The sequence below is a fragment of the Musca autumnalis genome, unplaced genomic scaffold, assembly GCF_047663935.1.
Source record: "Musca autumnalis isolate F117 unplaced genomic scaffold, ASM4766393v1 scaffold_1, whole genome shotgun sequence".
In the NCBI taxonomy this organism is placed as follows: domain Eukaryota; kingdom Metazoa; phylum Arthropoda; class Insecta; order Diptera; family Muscidae; genus Musca; species Musca autumnalis.
Window position 1 is genome coordinate 297,112,760 of NW_027411644.1, and position 15,241 is coordinate 297,128,000.

The 15,241-nt window shown below is 35.9% G+C and overlaps 1 protein-coding gene across 1 annotated transcript in view; it reads right to left on the reverse strand.

Moving 5' to 3' along the window:
* Positions 1–8,572: 8,572 nt before the first annotated feature.
* Nct (Nicastrin) overlaps positions 8,573–15,241 on the reverse strand; it is a 50,021-nt gene continuing 43,352 nt past the window's right edge. Inside the window, exons 4-7 of the mRNA XM_073961839.1 lie at positions 13,748–14,567; positions 13,475–13,686; positions 13,143–13,359; positions 8,573–12,951 (exon numbers count right to left, since the gene is read on the reverse strand). Coding sequence (XP_073817940.1) covers positions 12,927–12,951; positions 13,143–13,359; positions 13,475–13,686; positions 13,748–14,567 — 1,274 coding nt within the window. The 3' untranslated portion in view covers positions 8,573–12,926. The remainder of the gene's footprint in view (positions 12,952–13,142; positions 13,360–13,474; positions 13,687–13,747; positions 14,568–15,241) is intronic.

The following is a 15,241-nucleotide window of genomic DNA, read 5'->3' on the forward strand; positions in this document are numbered from 1 at the left end:
CTTTTCCTTTACCTGTCGGTTCGGGTTAAGCTTCTAAATAGGTTTCGGCGCAGCACATTTGCCAGAGGCAGTAGGCTTAGCCGGCTCCACTACTTTATCCGGGAGGAAGATCCGTTCTACCTGGAGCTCGCGATGAAATTCATGCGGGTAAGTTCTCTCGTACTTCCTTATGAATTTCAGCTTACCCCTGATGAGGTGGACCTCCCTCGCCGAATGCAAGTTCGCATCTCTCCCTACGAACTTGCGAAGATAGGATACAGCACGTTTGTAGTGCTTCGCATCCGATGCTTCTCGTGCAGATGCAACTTTCGAGTCTGCCTTTGAAGCCTATTGTCGGCAGGTGCCGACACAGGACCAGTCGGAATCGGACCTGCATCCGGTTGGGTATCAGGGTTCGCACTCCCTTTGTTAGAGTCACAACAACCTTCCTGTGTAGACTTGGCCGGGATCACCGTGGTTTCCAGCTCATCATCAGTCAGGGTTAGATTGTGTAACAATTCCTCCGGGAGTGTGTCCTCACAATGCTCATCCGGTACAAGCCTATCCAGCTGGTCGAGGAGTTCCCTACTTTGCCTCTCTAAACTGTCATGAATAGTTCTGAGGGTCCCGTGAAGGTCGTCCCCGCCCACAACTGCGGTCCTGTCTGCCGTAGACTGGCTTTCACCAGCCCTGGCTAAATCATGTTCCTTTTGAATTGCCGGGTCGTCATCTAATTTGGGGGTTGGAATTGATGCACTTGTAGCAGGTACAGCTGTAGGTGCCAAGGCATCCACACCTAGAACAGCCGGATCACAATCACTTGATCTCGACGACACATGGCTTGTGGTCACACCAACGCTTGCCGCCGGTACTGGGTTATTAACTCCCTGCACCGTAATTTTATTTCTCCTATTCTTTCTACCCATTTTAGTTAATTTATTTAAGGGAACTACCCCGATCCAATTTTTGATCCACGGGGGGTCCGAGGACCCCTAGAGTCTCCACAATGTGCGGGGTCGGGTCCGGCTTTGGTTGCCCAAGGACGGCTCCGACTCTACACAATGCAGTGACCCCCTTCCCATCCGCCACCCGGGAAGACGCGCCTGGTAGGAGAATGAAGACGTGAACCTATACCGAAAAATTTCAGGTGGAAAGTTATATACCCCCAGCGAAGGCTAAATAACAAATTTCCGTCATTTCGGCTACAACATTCAAAATACCGAAAATCGGGAGGTACCGTTCTATGGGGGCTATATGCAGACGTGGACCCATGCGGGCAAATTTCATATTGGCGCTGAGGCTTCACAAAAACAAATTGTATAAAGGCCTGCGTACATAAGCTGCTTTGCCTGATCGCCTTGCTTTGCTGCTTCAATAAAAAAATAAAAGAACAAAGAAGGCCGACCCAATTTCCAACTGATGGCAACCCAGTTCGAAATTTCGTCTTTATTCTATTATTTTTATTACGTCAGAAATGAAGCAGGTAAGCAAGGCAATCAGGCAAAGCAGCTTATGTACGCAGGCCTTAAGAATTATCAAATAAATAAATGAAATAAAAAAATAAGTTTCATACCCCTAACGAAGACCTAATACCACATTTCAGCCATTTCGGTGGGATTTTTAGACCACAAATCCTTGTATATACTTTTGCATATGCTCATTTTATGCAAATATGTCAAATATGTAAAAATTTCTGGAACTAATTCGTTTTATTTTGTAATAAAACGAGTTTCTGTCTAATCAGATTTTCTCCACGACCATCCTAACCATACATGAATTTGCATAGGATTCCGCTGTCTAATCATCACTTCTTTTCAGTAAGCGCACATGCCGGTCGATGGAGCAAATATTTGCCTAATGTGAGCTTACCTTTAGGCATCATTCTAAGGCAAATCTCCGTTTCCATTGCGCGCGTATTATATGTTCATATCCAGTGATGGCTTTAAAATAACCCATTAATATGACTTCGCATTCTTAACGTTCTTATGGGTTTCCAACTAAGAAGAGTCTTTGGGAATTTATTGTTAGATTTTAACTGCTGCGAATTTCATTGTTAACCTGTTCCATGACATCTTCTGCTCAGTAGTAAAGTCACAAGTTTTCATTAGTAACACCATTAGGCTTGGGAAAGTAATAAAAGTAAATAATAAATTTTTCTATTTCTTCAAGAATTATATACATACATTGAAATACCATAACATAGGACAAAATACATACATATCAATGGATGCTCCCAAAATTCACTAAATGATATGATACCTACTTTTTTTCGCGTCCAAACGGCGAGTCCACAATCACCATTTGTAGAGTAATTTTAAATGACGTAATACATACATACATATATGTATATGTTTCCACAAACATCCCAGAAGGCATATCATATCAATGGATGCTCCCACAAATTCACTAAATCGTAGCGTCCCAACGGCGTGTCCACAATCCGGGCACATCCTGTGCGAAAGGCGGTTATGCACATAGCATTGCACCATTAGAAAATAATTTATACAAATACTCTCTCCATTTGTTATAATTTACGTATATTTTTTATTTGGCTTTTCTAAATTATTGTTACAGAGTTGAAAATTTATATTTGTTGGTATTTGCTTTTATGTAAAAAATCAAAAAAATTGTTTTGAATACACTTTAGTCACTTTGTGTGTGTGGTTGTCTGCCTTAGCGCATATAAGTCATGTTATTTATTATTTTTTCTTATTATTATTGTATTGAGTTGAACAAGATCAAGATACTAATTATTTTATTTTTATAAATTATATATTTTATCAAAGAATTTGTTTTGTATTAAAATATTTATAAATTGTTTAATTTTAAAGAAAAAAAATATCTGTTTTTTTCTCTTTAGAAAATAATTTAATTTTATCAATTTTTATTATTTCAATACATATTAATTTATATACAATTTTTAAGAAAAAAAAAAAAAGAAATGAAATACATTTTTTGAGTTTGAGAAAAATATATTTATGTATGTATATAAATATCTGTGTTTATTATATAGTAGAATTTAGTTGTGGGTTTAGCTAACTATAATACAATAATATTGATTTCTAACAAAATATATGTAAATTGTTATCTTTTTCCAATTATTTCTTATACAAATTATGCTAATATTAGAAAAAAAAATATAAGATTTGTCACTACAGTTATTATTTTGTATATAAGTATGTATGTATAAACGTCTTTTATCAGTTTACAAAGTTTGTTTAGTTATTGTATTTTTTTATTAATAATTTTTATATAAATTATGAATAATGGATATGAGTACATGTATATTAGGAAAATGTTGAATGTTTTCATTTTAGAACTTGGAAATTATGTAGAAATTGTAAAAAAATTAAAAAAATAGGCGTTGCTTTAAAAGCATGAGAATTAAAAAAACACACTTTTAAGTGAATGTTGTGAAATGTCATGGAAATACTAATTTTTGGACCCAATTCGTGGTTCAATGAATATTTTTGATGAAACGAAAAACATTATTGTGATTTAAAATACAAAGAAACTCAAATCACAATAATGTAAAATCTATTATGTTTGTTGTCAAAAGTTGTTAACAGAATTCTGAATGGCCGACCTTCTGTAGGCCTTGGTTTGGCCTTTATAAACGTTCTTTTTTTTCAAATTTTCATAGAACCAGACTTCAGTCCGTCAATTTGGTTTCACAAAATTGGGTTTTTAGTAAAATGAATTTTATAGAATGGGATTTTCATACAAATGTGCCTCTAACTAGGCGTTTACACAAGACAGACTGTCTGTAAATACAACCCTAATTTACTAACACATACATACATTTGTCGGCTGTCTCCCAGCTGCCCATAAGTTTTTCACAGACAGTGGGGAAGACAAATTTTTGGCATTTTTGTAAAAATAAGTGAGATAATAATTGAAATGTGTTGAAAACAAAAGAACATGAACAAAAACAAAATATTTGAACGGAAAACAAAAAGAAATCGACGATTTTCATTCATAATCTTACAACTGGTTTTGCAGTTGTCTGGACGCCTACGTCACACAGGCAAGTTGTGGGATTTTGACAATCAATACATGTGCTCAACTTTCCTGTCATGTGTAAACACAGGGTTAGATTCAGCCTATGACAGTACATATATAGGCTGACTTCCGAAACGTCAGTTGCGTTTTTATTCGTGCATAAGACTTAATGTAGAAACACAATGAAATACGCCGCTTTTTCACGCTCAGTTTCATGTCAAAGAATAAAGGCCAAGTACTACCTAAATCAAATGAATTAGGCAGCATTTGAATTAGGTAGTACTTTGCCTTTAATCTTTTACATGAAACTGAACGTGAAAAAAGCGGCGTATTTCATTCTGTTCACACCTTTAGATCGAGTAATTTTATGAAATTGCAGTAGTGGGGAACTCGATCTAAGAACCCCTAGTCAGCCATAGATATGTACTTTATATCCCGATTCATATTAGCTCAATGTTATGGGATCATCTAATTTTTATCGCCGAGTCCGAACGGCGTGCTTTAACACGTTCGCGGACGTGAATGCTATAGCATTCCGATGCAAAATGACGTGAATGCTATAGCATTCACATTGTCAGCCAATATTTGTTCATTTACTTGTATATAATCTTAAGTGTTGGTGATTAATATACATAATACGATTTATTTCAACAAATTAGATTCTATAATAAATAAAAAATAATAATAATAATCAATAATTAATAAATAAAAACAAAAAAACTAATTTCGAAAATAATTGGGTGTCATTTTTTTCACCTCCCAGAATTTGCTTGCGTCCGCGAACGTGTTAAGACACCACATGCAAAGAAACTATACATGGCTGAAATACTCAGAAAATGTAGGCGACATTACGGTGAGCAGTACTTTTGCCGTCGTTGAAAACGTTATGTTGTCTAGGTCGGGGATCAAAACCGGGCATTCACTGCGTAAGGCGGGAGTGCTTACCTCTTTACAACCCTGGCACCATATGACAGTGAAACAATACAAAATTTTATAATGATTGGACCCAATCATACTACCGGACTATGTGAACATAATTCAAAAATGTACCTGCATTTGTTCGTAAAAAGGCAAAATAGGCATTTCCTAAAAAAAGTAAAACCTTGTAAACAGAATCAAAAAGGCAACCCCGCCGCGAAAATTATTAGAGAACTGAACCTAAACTGGATTCAAGTCCAGTTGAAGTTTGCGACTACAAGCCAGGGGTGTACGCAGGGATGTACGCACAATTCGAAAAATTGTGTGGGAGGTACACGAATGAATGGACCGTTATAGACATTCTTGAATCTTGATGTACAGTTTCAGTTGGTGCCGGCGGGATTTCTATTTGGAGGAACCTATGCTTCTACGTAGGTCTCTATGCTGTTACAACAACAACATTTAGAGGAAGTCGTAATGAGAGACGCGAGGCACTTTTGCAAAACATTTGAAATGTTGTGTGGGTGGTATCATAGGGAGTGTTCCGATATAATCCATAGTTGAACTTCATCTATTACTGGAAGAAATATTAAACAAGTAAAATAGTATCAGAGAGAAGTCTCCCCTGTCCCGCCTGGGATGTTTGTGGAACAATTATTATTATATATTATTATAAATGTATCAGCCAGCTGTGGCGACAGAGATATACCCTCAGCCTCGGACCTAAAGAAAAGAGGCAAACACAATACTTCTGATGTCTACATCTGTTTTTGACTTTTTCAGTCAATTTCTCAGCATGTATGGATTTGCCCACAAGTAAAATTGTACCGTTTTAACTAGGGCCGCATACAAAAAATGGTGCCAAAAATTAAAAACGATCCCAGATGAGTCCTTAAACTGCCCTCTTTCAAAAGTTTGTGTGGGAGCTACTCTTAAGAGTGAATGAAGGCTTCGGCACATAAGAAGCATGGCATTCTTGCTGAAGTCATGTCTGATAAATTACTAAAGACCAAGGTCGACCTAATAAATAGATTTCAGAATCGCATTTGAATTAGGTCGAACTTGGTCTTTAGTCATTTACCAGATATGACTTAAGCAAGAATTCCATGCTTCTTATGTGTCGTGGCCTTTAGTCAACAGAAGATGACAAAAACTTTGATGTTTGAACCACTGTGCGCCGTGTTCCATTACATGTGCCGAGTAGTATTGTAAATATCATTCAATATTCGATAGACATTCGGACATAATTCGAAGCTGTAAAAAACAATACGATGTACAACGTTTGGACCAAATTGGTTTCAACCTTCAAGGGTTATCTTACGAACTACCCATTTTATTTGATACCGCCACGTTTTTCTTTTTTGAAGATTTTGGACCATTATTTCAGGAAGTATGGACTTGGCCACGAAAAAAATTGTGCCGTCGAACAGGGCCCACAAGAACTTTTTGAAAAAATTCAAAAAATAAGCTGTTAAACTGCACTTTTCCCAATTTATGTAAATTATGTGCGGGAGGTACCCTTATTCCAACCTTACACATGACTAGACGAAATAATACGATGATACAAGTTTGGAAACTCCCTGCGAGGGTAATATTGCGGATTTGTCATTTTATTTGCTGCCGTCAAGGTTTCTTGTGGCTTTTAGGCCATTATCTCAGGAGGTATGGACTTGCCCCCGAAAATAATTGTAACGTCGTAAAGGGGGCCGCAAGAATAATCTGCTGAAAAGATTTCAAAATGATCGGAGAGATGCTCTTAAACTTCACTTTTTCCGAATTTTGTGTAGGAGGTACGCGAAGGAGTGGAGTGATATAGTCCATATTCGAACACGATCTATACCTGAAAGTAATATTGCCATATGCAAAGTTATGACCAATTCGGTTACTCCCTTCGAGAGTTATTGTGCGCACCATTTTGCGGAAAATTTTAAACTTTTGTGGGGAGTTTCGAGAGTTATCGTACGCAGCAGCCAGATAGACGGACGGACATTGATCAATCGACTGCAGACAATTTGGAAACAGATTTCGTCCGAACATACTTGGGGTCTCAACCCATTCTTTCGATGAGGCACATTTTTGGTCGTATCATAGTGTATGTACCCTCTTTAGACTAAAGGCTGAGGGAATAAAAATAGTTTGGATGAAATCGATTATCAATAAACATCGGAATTCTATGCAAATGCATATATAATTAGGATGGTCGCGATCGTTAAATTTTGTATTAAGTCTTCGTTAGGGATATAAAACTTTCCAACAGAAATTTGTTGGTATAGGTCCACGTCTTTATATAGGCCCCATAGAACGGTACGTCGCGATTTTCGATATTTTGAAGGTTGTGGCCTCAATATCCCACCGAAATGAGTGACATTTGGTATGTAGTATTCGCTGGCGGTATAAAACTCTTGACCTGAAATTTGTCTGTATAGGTCTACGTCCCACCGAAATGGCTGAAATTTGGTATTTAGTATTCGCTGGGGGTATAAAACTCTCGACCTGAAATGTATCTGTATAGATCCACGTCTTCAAATAGCCCCCATAGAACTGTACCTCCCGATTTTCGGCATTTTGAAGGTTGTGGCCTCAATATCACATTGAAATGGCTGAAAATTTGTATGAAAATGAAACTTTCCAACTGAAATTTGTTGGTATAGGTCCACGACTTTATATAGGGTCCCATAGAACGGTACCTCCCGATTTTCAGTATTTTGAAGGTTGTGGCCTAAATATCCCTCCGAAATGTTTGAAATTTGGTATTAGGGCTTCCTTGGGTGTATAAAACTTTCCACCTAAAATTTATCTTCAAACATTTTACATATACAAATATTATTTTTTGCATATGCAATATGCATACATTTTGTTTCATATGTTTCGATTGCAATTTAATCAGAAGCCAAAAATATGTCCAGTCCCAAAATTTGACATGAATCGGAACAAAGATAGGGGTTGCATAAAATGTCGCTGTCTAATTATCAATAAAGTACATATTCAAACCTTATTGAATCAAATCGGTTGCTACCTTCAAGAGAAGGTAGAAGGTATCCGAAGTAGTAGATCAGACGTACGGGTATGGCTAATTCGTTTTCCAATTTGCCAGAAATGCATTTCGAATAAACAAACTTGTGGTCTTAAAGCATTATTTCGATGAGGCACATTATTGTTTGAACCAAAATGTAGATACAATACAATTTTTGTTGGTGCCATAAGGTTGTTAGCTTCGCCAATTATCGTGCGAAGCAAACAGGCAGAAGGAAACGGATTTGATTAAAAACAAGTGGGCCTAAACATTTGAACATTTGGGACCGCATCATATTATAATTATTGTTCCACAAACATCCCAGAAGGAACGAGAGAGACTTCTCTCATATCAATGAGGGCACCTCGTTTCATATTAGTTCAATAATATGGGACCTACTGTTTATCGCCGAGTTCGAACGGTAGTTTTACATGGCTAAAATACTCAGGAAATGTCGTAAACATATTAAGACTTTGAATTTTACGTTAATTTTATGTAGCGGATTTATTTACGTTTTGCGTAATGCAATAATTTGGGAACTATTTTTTAATCATCGAGTCCGAAAGGCGTGTCTTTGTACACATTTTGTATCATGGCCGATATGTTCAGGAAATGCTGCCATTAGGGTTATGACTTTTTGACATTTTTTCTCAAATATGATTTCTTGTAGTGAGAATGAATAAACTTTTGCCTATGAATTCTAAAATAACATTCATTACACACGGTGTGCTTAACAGATTTCGATATAATTTGGCACATTTATTCCCAGACCGAATTCAGTCATACATTCCTAATTTCATCGAAATCGGAACTATATAGCGTGTTTGGTACAGAAAATACGTGAAATCGGCCGAAAATATATATGGTAATATTCAAAAGTGTTTTACTATCGTTGAAGTTGAGGTTCACCATTTAATAAGTCGCGAACTGTCAATATATTTTATATAATATGAATATATTTATATTAATTGAAGTGTTTTAGCCGAGGTCTCATAATATAGACCATATAAATAAATTACGTGGAAGCTGTGTTGGTGGTAATATAAAAAAATGGGTAAAAATGTGTTGAAGTTAGCAAGTTTTTTTGTGTTTTTTCTTGATTTCTGGTCAAACCAGGGAAAATTCAGACCTGAGCTCAAAGAAAGAATTGAAGAATACCCCTTGGGCAACATGGTTCTAATGTATGACTTCTCGATATATACAGTGCGTCCCCCTTAAAACGATGCTGACATTTTGAAGTTTTGAAATCGGGGTTTTTTGAATTTTTCTTATAATTGAAGGGCGCAACCAGATAATGACCTAACCTATTTTATGTATTGTAGAACTCGTGGTTCCACTTCGTTTGATGTATATCTCATGAGTGTGCTCCGTACAGCTCCCTAGTAATAGGAGTCCAAAGTCGAATTTTTGGTGCGTAAATTTTCTTTAAAAACCTATTTTTTGGCTTCAAAATTTACAACTGTGACTCAGGTACACTTTAAACCCGCGTGATTTTAGTTTTTTCCGCGCCGGATTTAATGAGCCCTACCGCGATCGAATCCATCCACTAAAACCGCTGATATAGATACCCTGAAAATAGGAAAATAAGCAAAATTTTATTTTGACTAATCCGCATACTTAACCGAGATTTCCCTTAAAATTTTTTACATAAATGGAATCCTTTATACGCGATTATAATATTTGTCAAAAAGGTGTGTCATAAATTACAGAGATTCGGGAGTAGTATTCGTATTTAACCAAATATAGAATCAGGTAGCACATCCAAGGTTCTTGACGAATCTGTATAAAATTTGTCTTATTGACGTATTTTTAACAGTGGGTCACTGAAATCGGATGCGCCTTATAATCATATGAACATCGCGTTATTTTTGATGGCACACTTTGGTCGCTGAATGAAACATGGAAAAATGCAAACATATTGGCAGAGATGCACTCGCTCTATGCGAAAAGCACATGCGCCTCAACTGATTTTAACTATTTCGCGTGTTATACGGTTTTTAACTTTTATGTTTTCTCTTTGATTGTAATATCAATATCACTCTTTATTTCCTAATTCTATTGCTTATCACACTAACCAAATATACTTTCAAGATGATAAACTATTCTCCTTGAAGAGGTTTTAGCAAAATAATTCAGGTTTTGTTTGGAAATTTAGCGAAATAGTAGAATAACTCCCAAAAAATGTTCTCAAATTTTTCGTATTAAACCAAAAAATATATTTTTGAAATAATATTCCAACAATAAGTTTTTGTCTTTTGTTGTTGTTGCAATATGCAAGTTATAAACCCAATCTTTAAAATTTTGGTCTCACATTTTTCTGGGCATTGTCTAGATATTTTTAATTTATTTTTTTAGAGATTTTTATGGACTCTGAGTTAGAGTAAATAACATTTACTCCAAGATTCCTTCATTATTTTTTGATTTTCCGCGAAAATGAAAATAAATTTAACAAATATTTAGGCGTCTACGGATAGATATTAAATGTTGTTACCGATTTATATGTATATACATGTTGGTATTACAACACAAAGGGAATTTTTAAATATATTTTCTTTATAAGGGAATAAAACCCCCCATAACTTTGGGGCGCAGCATCCAATTTTGTGAACGCGAACAGATTTGAAACCACGATTTTTTTCTTAACCCATGTACCAAAAATCGTGAATGTGCTTGTAAAAAATTTTTTTAATTTTTTTCGATGGAATTGTAAAGGAAATTTGAAATTTACCATATGGAAGCTATATCCAAATCTGAACCGATTTCGATATTATTTGGGACACTTATTTCTAGACCGAATTCAGTCAAACATTCCAAATTTCATCAAAATCGGACGTATATAGCGTGTTTGGTGCAGCAAAAACGTGAAATCGGGCGAAAATATATGTGGGAGATATATCTAAATCAGAACCGATTTCGATATAAGTTGGCACATTTATTTCTAGACCGAATTTAGTCACACATTCCAAATTTCATCGAAATCGGACATATATAGCGTATGTGGTACAAAAGATACGTGAAATCGGCCGAAAACATATATGGGACCTATATCCAAATCTGAACCGATTTCGATATAATTTGGCACACTTATTTGTAGACCGAATTCAGTCACACAAGCAAAATCAAAATTGGACGTATATAGCGTGTTTGGTGCATCAAATACGCCAAATCGGGCGAAAATATATACGAGAGCTACATCCAAATCTGAACTGATTTTCACCAAAAGCAATAGCGTCCTTCCTATTGCTAAAAAAATTGTAGTCCCCAATTTTCAGCTGAATCGGACAAAAAATGCGACCTCTAGGCTGCGAACAAAAATACATGGACAGACGGACGGACGGACATGCATAAATCGACTCAGAAAGTGATTCTATGTATATCCCTCAAAGGAACTATATGTCTATCTCGCTTCCTTTTGCACGTTACATACAAATGCACAAAGACATAATACCCCTTACCACATAGTGGTGTAGGGTATAAAAATCGCCGGAGGGATTTTCAAATAAATCGCGATTTAAGTTCACTATGTAGATGGCCCTAAAGAAAATGTTTTAGCTGTGAAAAATCTCCACAAGATTGACCTTTATGATATTTTCGTAGGTTTTACCGTTTTTGAGATATAGAAGTTTAAATTGAGACAATGCACTGCCTGTACCGCCTCCTTATAAAACAAAAAAAAGTATCAGTCGGCTTTGCCGACAGACATATACCCTCAGCCTGTGTATATTGACAATTTTTTCCCCAAAATACGTATGTATTTAGGGGGTTTTAAAAATGTTGGGTTCAAACTGACAAAAATTTTGATTAGGATTAAAGATCACAAGTTTTGCGGAGGAGATACTAAAAGGAATGGATCGACATTGACAGTTATGGAAGTGGATCTCCAGCCACAACATATGATGCCAAAAGGGTTTTTTATACTCTTCGGGCTGTTTGCTCAAGAAGTATGGACTTGCCCCTAAAAAAAACTTTTACCATCGTAATTGAGGCAGCGAATGCGAACATTTTCGAACTTTTGTGGGGGAGGTACTAAACTAAGTTTGGGTAAAATATTACGAAAGCCAAAATTTGAACCGAACCGGTGTATCCGTTCGAGAGTTATCGTGCGCTGCAGCCAGACGGACGGGCGGACATTGCTCAATCGACTCCAAATTGTCTGAAACACATTTCGTCCAAACATACTTTGGGGTCTAAAACCATTATTTCGATGCGGCACATTTTGCCCGTATGAAAGTGTATATACCCTCGTTAGCATAAATGCTGAGGGTATAAAAAAGGATCCGCACAAACCACTTTGAAAAAATAACATTTTGAAAAAATTCTATGAAATGAAAAAAAAAGTGTTTTATCTCTAAACATTATTTCCTGTTGCACGAATAAATGACCTTTTGCCTATTAATGACTAAAATAATCTTAGGTAAAAACTCATCAAAATATCATACAGGGATACAAGGTTGTAATAAAGTCATAACCCTAGTGTGCATGCCATTTTACCAAGGTGTAACCCTTTATAGCCATTAATTCAATTTCCCTTTCGTTTAATTTGATGTTTCCCAGTTTCTGAGTTTGTAAGACAAATCACAAAAACCCAATTTTGTTTAGAAAAATTGAAACTAATCTAATATCTAAATTTGTGATAATGAATTGAAATGAAACTTTACAATTAGAAAGTAAATAAAATCTAAATATTAAACACAACACATAGTTCATATTTACATTAGGCAATTTTGCTTGCGGCAATTGTCAGTTTATAGGTGAGAGAGGGTGTTGAGAGCCAAAGGGTTACCATATGCCTCACCTCTCTCTCCATCAAACTGACAATTGCCGCAAGGAAAACTGCCTAATGTAAAGATGGACATACTTAGCAAAACTAGAGTCGTTTTTTTACTATATACTAAAATTGGCTTAGTTGTTATTTTTGCTGTTGTCTGTGTTAGAGAGTAGAGGTGCTAAAATTTGTGTTCTTTAGAATTGGTGATATGGAGTAACTGTTGTTGTTGTGGTGGTGGTGGTCATATTAACAAGCTGTTGGTGGGTTTAACCTATGTTCCAAAATATCGGGGAAGGGAAGGAAAACACATATAGAAACACAAAAAAAAAGAAAGAAAATAACAAAAAATGTAAGTAAATATTATGTTGTACCTAGAAACACTAGATAAAGGAAAAAACACTCACTCTAATACATATACAAATATTAAAAAATTGTAAAAAAGAAAATTAAAAAATATCTTACGCATCCGTGCTAGCAGTTGGCCCAGGATCTTCAAATAACACTTCGGATCTGGTGCTGATAATATAGATCAGACAAAACGAAATGAAAAACACAACAACACCGGTGGTTAAGGTAACAATTTCATGGGTACGGGACGGACGCAAAAATATGCGAGAACTTAATGAACTCCATGTTGATTCAGACCAGGTGGAATATTCTCCGGAACTCCAGTTGTAATCTAAAGGGAAGAAGAAAAATAAATTATATAAATAATTTATATTATAAATTATATAAATAATTCATATTATAAATTATGTAAATAATTTATATATTAATTATAGATGAGAACTTACTCTCTATAATAAATGCAGGACTTAAAGCTAATGAAAAGTTCTGTGTGGTTATACCACATTCTCCCTGTTTGTTATAGCCAGCAAACCAATATTTTGGCAATTGAGTACAATTCTCCTGGCTGGCATTGGGCACTTTTTGAGACAACAAATAACCCATTATGCGATAAGTCCAAATGGTGGCCTCCTGGCCATCTCTGTTAACACTTATGTAACTGTGGAATATAATACAAATTAACGTTAAAGCTTTTATAAACACTTCGATTCTCTACCTACCGATTTGGTGCAATCAAAGGCAACTTTGTAAAACTATTTGGTTTTGAGACAGCAAAGAACAGCGGGCAATTTTGCGATTTTATAAAACAATAGAGTATCTCATCAATCAACACCGGACTGGGTAGCTCTTCACCAATATACTCTTTCCCCGTCAACATATCATACAAAGCCATAGCCACCACCGCGGATACATTACGTATTTTCATTTGCACACTTTCCGTGTTGAAATATTTCAAAGCATCATTTTGTCCCATTAATTTGGTATAATCCAATGTTGAATTTGTATAATTATATTTGACATTTGCTCCATCATCATAAACCGAGTGATAGAAACGATTTTTGGGTGTAGCATTTAATATGGCAGCAGGAAATGAATTATTTTTCCTTAGAAATGATTGTGCCGATGTTGGTGGCATTTGATAACCCACCGAACTTTGGAAGTTAATATTGAAATCATATTTTGGTGTATTGCCATATTTTTGCAATTTTGTTAGCAGCGCCTTTGACTGAGGGAATTCAGAAATGGTGTGCAATTTAATATTTTCAATTTCATCAAATGTACCCAAATCCAAAATGAATTCAATATTATCAAATGTTATGGGTGCCGTATGTGTTGAAGGTTTGGGGAAATATAAATGCTCCAAATCGTATACAAATCTCTGAGATCCAATATAATCATACGATTCACCATTGAATATCATAAAAAGGATGTTTAGCTTGGAATTTTTCAATTGTTGTTTATCGCTTAGCAAACGTGACAGGGTATGGGCCACACTGACTAGTATTGTATAACCGGTAAGGGAATCCATTGCACCAACACCTGAAGAAGAAAGAGAGAAACATTATAAAACAATTTTAATGAATATTGTAATATCAATTGATATAAAAATAAATAATATAAGCACCAAGAGATATCAAAGTAGAGAGCTGTTTTTGTAATCGGTGACCTAGATATCATAACATCCAACGCTGTTAGGCTGTCCTTGGGCACATACTGATACGATAAAAAAATGTACCTCACCGAAATATTGGTTTTAGGCACGAAATATGTTGGGACGAAATCCGTTTCAGACAATTTGGAGTCGATTTAGCCCTGCCCGGCTATCTGTCTGGCTGAAGCGTACGATAACTCTCGAGAGGATTAATCGGCTTGGTCTAAACTTTGTAATCAAAATCGAAGATGACCCATATTAGTTCACTTCTGTGGGTACATTCAAAACATTTTTCGCCAAAATGGTGCGCATGGTTGTTCTGGAAGATAGTAACAGGTTGCTCCAAACTGCATATCGCAATATGGACTATATCCGACCACTTCTAAGGGTACATTCTACACTTAATTTCAAAAAATGTAAGACCAGCTTTCTGATCGTTGTTACCGCGGCCCCTACTACGGGTATATTTTTTTCGGGGTCAACTCCATACTTCCGACATATCGTTACAAACTAAAGATCGCAATATTTTTTCCAGACATGTATAACAGACTCGATAATGGCA